Source organism: Pelodiscus sinensis, chromosome 30, assembly GCF_052426305.1.
Source record: "Pelodiscus sinensis isolate ZL-2025 chromosome 30, ASM5242630v1, whole genome shotgun sequence".
Taxonomy (NCBI): domain Eukaryota; kingdom Metazoa; phylum Chordata; order Testudines; family Trionychidae; genus Pelodiscus; species Pelodiscus sinensis.
Window position 1 is genome coordinate 10,054,091 of NC_143081.1, and position 9,347 is coordinate 10,063,437.

The 9,347-nt window shown below is 52.1% G+C and overlaps 1 protein-coding gene across 1 annotated transcript; it reads left to right on the forward strand.

The window, feature by feature from the left end:
* Window positions 1–3,166: 3,166 nt before the first annotated feature.
* LOC102460541 (putative olfactory receptor 10D4) lies at window positions 3,167–4,093 on the forward strand. Its single transcript, XM_025177896.3, has one exon. It carries the CDS (start codon window positions 3,182–3,184, stop codon window positions 4,091–4,093), a length of 912 nt encoding a protein of 303 aa, XP_025033681.2. The 5' UTR covers window positions 3,167–3,181.
* The last annotated feature ends 5,254 nt before the right edge of the window (window positions 4,094–9,347 follow it).

The following is a 9,347-nucleotide window of genomic DNA, read 5'->3' on the forward strand; positions in this document are numbered from 1 at the left end:
TGCATTAGGGCTCCAGGCTGGGCCCCTCTCCCGGGCGCTGGGCTGGGCCGGGCTGGGGAAGACGCTGGATGGGGCCACAGGAGTCCCAGCCGGGGCAGAAGGGAAGAATCCCAGTCAGCTGGAGCCGCCTCTGCCCATGCAGCCAGTGTAAGGCCCCTGCTTTGGTACCGATCCGCTCGCGCTGCCCTCGGTCTCTGCCTGTCTCTGGCCTGGCTCCTGCCCCGCCCCCAGGGCCTGTCAGCCAGGGGTGTTCTGTAGAGAACCATCCACCCAGCCCCTGACCGCGTCTGTGCAGCACCTGCCTCTGGGCTGTGTCTGTATCATTGATCTGTCTCTCCCCATCTGCCATATCCCTCCTGCCAGCATCTGCCCTGCAGCCCTGCCCCTCCCCATCTGCCATAACCCCCCTCCAGCCTCTCCCCTGACACCCTGCCCCTCCCCACCCACCATCACTCCACTTCCTGCCTCCTTGGCAAAATGCAGAGAGACTTTGCTTTTGTCCTTCAAATGTCCCTACAAGGCCCCTGTGGCAAGTCATGTACAGTCACAGACAATGCTGTGACGAGCTGTGGCATGCGGGGGGCAAGAACTCTGTGTATTGGGGGCACTGAAAGACACTGACCCAACCTGTGGACCCGGGGTTTGGTGGAACTACATCAAGCCAGGCGTTGCAGCCACCGCCCTGAACTCTGAGCTCTGGCACTCCCATTGGTAACCATTCCCCTTGGTCTCTATCATTTTCTTCTAATGCTCCCCCCAACTCCTGATGGCTCGGATCAGTAACCACACTGGGGCAATTCTTCACTGCATTCCTCAATGTGTGTATTCCACCTGCCTCCTCTTACTTAACACAGCCATGTGGCAGGTTGTGCATTAATAACAACAAATGCCTACCAGACCCATGTGTTGCCCTGCGCTCACAGCCCTCCATTTGAGGCAAGCGGGAGCGAGAGAGTGGACAAGCCAAAACAACGGGAATATTAGCCAGCAATGAAAGGCTCTAAGGTACTGCGGGGAGAAGGGTGCATTAGAAATTTAGGAAATGGGGATCGGACACAAGAGAAGAGATTAGAAACTATGTGGAAACTTCTGAAAGACCATAAGAAAGGCTAAATGTAAATGTTCTCCCCCAGATTTAAAGAGTATGTAGGAAGAAGACCAGTGAGTGCCTCTGCGGCTGCACAACAAAGTGAAAGAAGCAGTGAGAGGCAAAAAGGCACCCTTTGAAAAGCAGCAGGGAGATCCTAGTGAGGCAAGTAGAAAGGAGCCTAAACTCTGGCCCGTGAAGCGTAAAAGACGGGCTTCAGAAGACGAAACAGCGTTTGATTAGGACCTGGCCAAAGACTCAGGGAGTAATTGACAGACTTAAGGATAAGGTGGGAAATAAAGCGGCAGTGGTTCACCAGGGTTCTCCACATCATGCTATTTACCTGCACCTCCCAGGTACAGGCACTCGCAGCTCCCATTGGCCAGGAACGGCAATCCGTGGCCAATGGGAGCCATGATCCCCCTGCCTGCAGAGGCACAGGTAAATATGGTGGGGTGGGGCCTGTCAACCCTTGGCAGACTGGATCCAGCCCACAGGCCGGTATTTGCCCACCAAGGCAAAGGAGCCCTCCAGGGTGGTAATGCCATCATGGAGAAACTAAATAAATCCTTTGCATCAGTCTCCATGGCTAACAACAAGCTTGTGGACCAGGGGGATCTGGTGGATATAGTGTACTCGGATGTCCAGAAAGTCTTTGAGAAAGTCCCTCAACAAAGGCTCTTAAGCAAAGTGAACTGTCCTGGGACAAGAGGGAGGGTCCTCTCATGGACCAGGAAATGGTTAGAAGACAGGAAACAAAGGGTAGGAATAAATGGCCCGTTCTCAGAACGGAGAGAGGTAACTAGTCCTGTATCTAAGAGGTCTGTCCTGGGACCAGGCCTTTCCAACATATTCATACATGATCTGGGAAAAGGGTTAAACAATGAAGTGGAAACATTTGCAGCTGGTACAAAACTACTCCAGAGAGTTCAATCTGAAGCAGACTGTGAAGGGTTAACAGGGCATATTGCAAACAGGGACCACAAAAGAGCTGATGAAATTCTATGTTGATAAATGCAGAATCATTCACGTTGGAAAACAGAATCCCAACTGGGCCTGTAAAAAGCAGGGATCAAAACTAGCTGTTACCCCTCAAGAAAGAGAAACTGGAGCCATTGAGGAGTCAGCGGCAGTCAAAAAAGCAAACAGAATGTTGGGACTCGTTAAGAAAGGGCTAGATAATCAGAAAGAAACCTGACGGTGTCTCTATGTAAATCCATGGTACCCTCACATCACGAATTCTGGGTGCAGATGTGGTTGTCTCATTTCAAAAAGATGTATTCAGTTTGTGACAGTTTCCAAACAGGGCAACAAACATGACTGGGGTAAGAAATGACTTCCATCTGAAGAGAAAAGACTGTTACTTTTCAGCTTGGAATAGAGACAACTAAGGGGAGATGTGATAGAAGGTTATAAAATCATGACTGACGAGGAGAAAGTAAATAAGGAAGTGTCACGTATGCCTCATTGTGCAAGAACTAGGGGTTGCCAAATGAAATGAATAGGAAGCCGGTTTTAAACAATCCAAAGGCAGTAGTTCTTCACAGAATGCATAGTAAACCTGTGGAACTCCTTGGAAAAGGATGCTGTGAAGGGGAAGGCTGTGACAAGGTTCCAGAAAGAGCTAGATAAATTCACGGAAGTTAGGTCCATCAATGGCTATTAGCCAGGATGGGCAGGGCAAGTGTCCCTAACCTCTGGAAGGGCAGGGAATGGGCGAAGGAGAAAGGATCACTTGATAATTACCTGCTCTTTTCATTCCCACTAGCTATTGGCCATTGTCAAAGGACAGGGTACTGGCCAGATAGAACTGTGGTCTGACCATACTCACTTTTCTCTCTTCCTCTTTGGACTGTACCATTTTCAAGGCAGATGCTTTGTCTTTCTGTGCTCATTGCCAGTCAGTGCAGTACCAGGCGTGGGAGGCCCTGACCTAAGAGGCATTACCGTGTAAGAACCACCTGTACCACCAGCCAAACTCAGCAATGCAGGCAGAGGAAGGAGGAGTGAGCATTTTCCTTTCAGGAACCCACTGGTGTTATTTTTCTCCTCTACCTCAGGACCGAGACCCATGTGGGGCCGGCCAACCACAGTATGGTGAATTACTTCATCCTCCTGGGGATCCCCAACACCGATGGCCTCCAGACCATCCTCTTCTTCACCTTCTTAGCCTTCTACCTCTGCACCCTGCTGGGCAACCTGCTCATCTTCTCAGCCGTCCTCGCTGACCCCCGCCTGCACACCCCCATGTACTTCTTCCTCGGCAACCTCGCTGTGCTTGACATTGGTTTTTCCTCCATCAGTACCCCTAAATTTCTGGCCAACCTCTGGGCCAACAGCAGAACCATCTCTCTGGGCGGGTGCATGGCCCAGGTCTTCTTCTATCACTTCCTGGGCAGCACCGAGTGCCTGCTCTACACGGTCATGGCCTTAGACCGGTATGTGGCCATTTGCTACCCACTGCGCTACCTGGTCATCATGAACTGGCGGGTGTGCACTCTCCTGGCTGCCGGCACCTGGATCACCAGCTCCTTCCACGCCACCATCCTCACCAGCCTGACCTTCACGCTGCCCTACTGTGGGTCCAACGTGGTGGACTATTTTTTCTGTGACATCTTCCCTGTGGCCAAGCTGGCCTGTGGGGACACGTACATCATTGAGACCGTGACCTTCACCAACACTGGAATGGTGCCCATGACTTGCTTCACTCTCATCCTCGTGTCCTACGTCCGCATTGTCTACACCGTTGTGAAGATGAATTCGGGTGAAGGGCGGCGCAAAGCGGCCTCCACTTGCGCCTCCCATCTGGCGGTGGTGATGCTCTTCTTCGGGCCCTGTGCTTTGATCTACACCCAGCCCCAGCTGAGCAAAGTGCTGGTGACCCCTGTGCAGATCTTCGGCAATGTGGTCACACCCATGCTGAACCCGCTCATCTACACCCTGCGGAATAAGGAGGTGAAGACAGCTCTGAGAAAACTAAGAGGGGGTCAGACACCAGCACGTTGATGTCCAGCACCTGCAGGAGTAGCATGTGGGGCTGCAGAGAAATACACCTAGAAACACTTGTGCATGGCCGCTCTGCGACATTTGTGAACTCCTTTCTCCCCATCCCCATCCACGTATCGGGAGCTCGGAAATCTTAGAAATGGTCCTTAAAATATCACATTTTGACATGCTATAAGGCTGAAATGTTCAGTCAATAAAGGTACTCAGGGTGGGGATGAGGAAGGATACATTCATGCTGGGATTTATGAGAGCGAGGCAGGAAATTATGTTATAGCTAATGTGACACCAATATATAAAAAGGGCTTTAGAGGTGATACTGGCAATTACAGAGCAGTAAGTCTAACGTCATTACTGGGCAAATTAACTGAAACTATAGTAAAGAATCAAATTGTCAGAACATAATTTGTTTGGGATCCAGTAGATATAGTGTACTTAGATTGTCAGAAAGTCTTTGACAAAGTCCCTCACCAAAGGCTCTTAAGTAAAGTAAGTTGTCACGGGATAAGAGGGAGGGTCCTTTCATTGATTGATAACTGGACAAGAAACAAAGGGTAGGAATAAATGGGCAGTTTTCAGAGTGCAGAAAGGTAACTAGTGGAGTCCCCCAAGGGTCTGTCCTGGAACCAATCCTATTCAACTTATTTATAAATGATCTGGAGAAAGGGGTAAACAGTGCGGTGGCAAAATTTGCAGATGATACCAAACTGCTCAAGACAGTTAAGACCAAAGCAGACTGTGAAGAGCTTCAAAAAGATCTCATGCAACTAGGTTATTGGGCAACAAATTGGCAAAAGAATTTTAATGTTGATAAATGAAACATAATGCATATTAGAAAAAATAATCCCAACTCTCCATACAATATGATGGGGACTGATTGAGCTACAGCTACTCAAGAGAGAGATCTTGGAGTCACTGTGGATAGTTCTCTGTGATAGCTCTCAGTGTGCAGCAGCAGTCAAAAAAGCAAACAGAATATTAGGAATCATTTAAAAAGTTTGATGGATAGGAGGAGCACCCGGCCAGCACCCGGGGACTAAGGGGTTAACCCAGGTAGCTAGAAAGGGGTTGGCAGGAAGCCAGAAGGACCAGCAGGAATAAAGTGCTAAATTTTGAATTGTCTAAGGGACCTTGCCTGTTTTCTTTGGGTGTGTCTAGACTACATGCCTCCTTCGACGGAGGCATGTAGATTAGCCAGATCGGAAGAGGGAAATGAAGCCGCGATTAAAATAATCGCGGCTTCATTTAAATTTAAATGGCTGCCCCGATCTGCCGATCAGCTGTTTGTCGGCAGATCGGGGGAGTCTGGACGCGATGCCCCGACAAAGAAGCCTTTCTTCATCGACACAGGTAAGCCTCGTGAAACCAGGTTTACCTGTGTCGATGAAGAAAGGCTTCTTTGTCGGGGCATCGCGTCCAGACTCCCCCGATCTGCCGACAAACAGCTGATCGGCAGATCGGGGCAGCCATTTAAATTTAAATGAAGCCGCGATTATTTTAATCGCGGCTTCATTTCCCTCTTCCGATCTGGCTAATCTACATGCCTCCGTCGAAGGAGGCATGTAGTCTAGACACACCCTTTGTGTGGGAGAGTTAAACCAGGAGTTGAGAGAGACAGAATGATTTAAACCCAGGCCGGACTACCATGCCCCCAAGGAATTCAGGGCACGGAAGTGGACTGAACCAAGAGAAGATAGGGCTCAAGGAAACGGAAAAAGTGAATCTAGTCGCAATCGGTATTTTTCTTTATTTTGTGGTTTGGTTTGAACTGCTCTGTGTGACTCTATGCCTCCTATCCCCATCTAAACATTGTGCCAGAGATTTTCTCTGTGTTTTAATTTAGTTGCTCTGTAATATCTATCATCCCAGGATGCTTTATCAAGTATAGCTTTAGTTTTGTAATAAAAATCACTTTTTTAAGCTGATAATTTGATTCTTGTGTCCTAGAAAGCATAGGAGGTTTATCTGTCTGTCTGTCTGCATGCCTCAGACTAAGAGGTCAGTAACCAGAAACGGCAGCTTGTTTTTCCCTTTTCTTTTTTTAAGCTGTCTTGTGGCAAGAGCTTGGGCTGCCCTGGGGGGAGAATTGAAGTATTCATCCCCAGTTTTAGGGATAAAAATCACTTGATGGTGGCAGCTAACCCCACCCACCCACACCCACACACCTACACGCACACGCACAGAGTCAGTCAGTGAATCCATGACTCTGGGGGAGTTTTTGTAACCAGAGCCTGTAGAGGCAAGTTATATTTTGTAAGGTCTCTTGCAGGGCCTCACCTTTTGCACTTGGATTGTCAGAATAGAGAACAGCCCTGATAAAGGGGACAGAGAATAAAACAGAAAGTATCTTAATGCCTCTATATAAAACCTGGTATGCCCACATCTTGAATACTGCATACAGATGTGGTCATCTTATCTCAAAAAAAAGTACACTGGCACTGGAAAAGGTTCAGAAAAGGGCAACAAAAATGAGGAGGGGTTTGGAACGGGTCCCATATGAAGAGAGATTAAAAAGACTTGGACTTTTCAGCTTAGAAAAGGGGAGACTAAGGGGGGATAAGATAGAGCTCTATAAACTCATGACAGGTATGGAGCAAGTGAATAAGGAAAAGTTATTTACTGGTTCCCATATGTGACCTAGTGGGGTTACCTTGCTAGGGCTGTGGCGACCTCTGCTGTCTGTAGCAGGACCCAGCAGGGAAAGGGGGAGTCATTATGCAAAGGTGGTGCCAAACTGGTTTGACCAGCCACCCCCCATGGGGAGAAACAAAGGAAGGTGGATGCTGCCCTGGCTGTGGGCAGGGCTGGAAGAGGGGGAGTTAGTTCCTGGCTGGAAAGCAGGGAAGAAGGAACTGGGGAGGGGGGCTGGGACTCCCCCATCTCAAGGGGGGCACTGAGGCCTCTTAGCCCCAGTTCCTGTAACCAGATTACATCTGTGCTGTGCTATATCCTGGAGAAGCAATAAACCACCTCCATTCTACTGGCTGGTGGAGTCTATTCGTGCCATTTCGGGGTGCAGGAGACAGGGGACCCCAACACGCCATCACACCATAACATAAGAATTAGGGGTCACCAAATGATATTAAGAGGTAGCAGGCTTAAAACAAATAAAAGGAAGTTTTTCTTCACACAGCGCACAGTCAACCTGTGGAACTCCTTGCCAGAGGAGATTGTGAAGATCAGGACTTGAACAGGGTTCAAAAGAGAACTAGATACATTCATGAAGGTTAGGCCCATCAATACTTATTAGCCTGAATGGGCAGGGATGGTGTCCCCAGCTTCTGTTTGTCAGAGGCGGGGAATGAGTAGCAGGGGATGGATCACTGCATGATTCCCTGTTCTGTTCACTCTGGGGGTCCCTGGCATTGGCCATGGTCAGCAGACAGGACACTGGGGTAGAGGGACCTTTGGTCTGACCCAGTCCGGTTGGTCTTACGCTCTCATGTGTATCTTGCTGGGGTCCAATTCCTTGCCAGAGATACTGAGCTCACAAGTATTCCACTCTCCCAGGTCAGGTCTCCCAGGTATTCTACCTCAGGTCATGTGGGTGCAGCCCCCATTGCAACTGGGCCTCCAGGCCTGCTACAACAGGAATGCTAATGTCTGGCCCAGGATGGTCCCTGACTCCTTGGGTGTGGGGTTGAACCTTGCAAGGAAATAATAACAAAGCAAAAGGCACCAGGGGCAGATATCCTGAGACAGCCCCGACCCTGTTCCCCGCAGGCCAGGGCATGTGAGCCCAGCATAGAACCAGCCCTGCCTCTCAGCTCAGAGTGCCCCCTGCTGGGCAACCTGTCCCACTCCCTGCCCTGCAGCGCCCCCTGATGGGCTGCCTGCCCCACTCCCTGCACTGCAGCACCCCCTGCTGGGCTGCCTGCCCCACTCCCTGCACTGCAGCACCCCCTGCTGGGCTGCCTGCCCCACTCCCTGCCCTGCAGCGCCCCCTGATGGGCAGCCTGCCCCACTCCCTGCACTGCAGCACCACCTGCTGGGCTGCCTGCCCCACTCCCTGCACTGCAGCACCACCTGCTGGGCTGCCTGCCCCACTCCCTGCACTGCAGCACCACCTGCTGGGCTGCCTGCCCCACTCCCTGCACTGCAGCACCACCTGCTGGGCTGCCTGCCCCACTCCCTGCCCTGCAGCGCCCCCTGATGGGCAGCCTGCCCCACTCCCTGCACTGCAGCACCACCTGCTGGGCTGCCTGCCCCACTCCCTGCACTGCAGCACCCCCTGCTGGGCAACCTGTCCCACTCCCTGCACTGCAGCACCCCCTGCTGGGCTGCCTGCCCCACTCCCTGCACTGCAGCACCCCCTGCTGGGCTGCCTGCCCCACTCCCTGCACTGCAGCACCCCCTGCTGGGCTGCCTGCCCCTCTCCCTGCACTGCAGCACCCCCTGCTGGGCAACCTGTCCCACTCCCTGCACTGCAGCACCCCCTGCTGGGCAACCTGTCCCACTCCCTGCACTGCAGCACCCCCTGCTGGGCTGCCTGCCCCACTCCCTGCACTGCAGCACCACCTGCTGGGCTGCCTGCCCCACTCCCTGCACTGCAGCACCCCCTGCTGGGCTGCCTGCCCCACTCCCTGCACTGCAGCACCCCCTACTGGGCTGCCTGCCCCACTCCCTGCACTGCAGGGCCCCCTGCTGGGCTGCCTGCCCCACTCCCTGCACTGCAGGGCCCCATGGGCACTGCTCGAGGAGTCAGAGTCTTCTCGGTGCTGTCTTTGTGCTGGCACCAAGAGTCAGTTTCCAAAGAGCCACGGCCCAGACTCTGGTGCCCGAGGGAAGAAAGGTGGGAATGGAAGGTCCGTGCATAATTCTCTACATTGATTTCAAAAGCCATGGTAACTTCTGATGGAGAATGGGAAACTCCAGTGATTGCCAAGCCCTGGGCGCTGGGTGGCCGTAGCAGAGGCTTCAGGGAGAGCTGGGGCTGTCGTGGTTGGTTCCTGTGTCAGTCTGTGGGGTTACTTGGGAACCATCACCCTGTGGTAAGACAAAGGACTCGGGCACACGGTATCTGCTGTAAGTGCATGTTCTGTGGAAGACTGTGCCTGCACTGGATGAGATCCAGGCGGGAAACCCCCAACCCCACACTGTACCCCTCCTCTCCCCTCTGGGCCGTGTCTGTGGCGCTCGCTGCCTTTACAAGCATCCCACCCTGTAGCCCACCCCTGGCAGCCCCTTGGCTGGTTGGCCAGACGTCCTGTTTGAAAGGCACCATCCCGTATCAAAGCCCCCCTGCAGCTGTCCCTGT

Coding starts and splice junctions, on each gene's coding strand:
- LOC102460541 (XM_025177896.3), top strand. CDS start 3,182: ATGGTGAATTACTTCATCCTCCTGGGGATCCCCAACACCGATGGCCTC.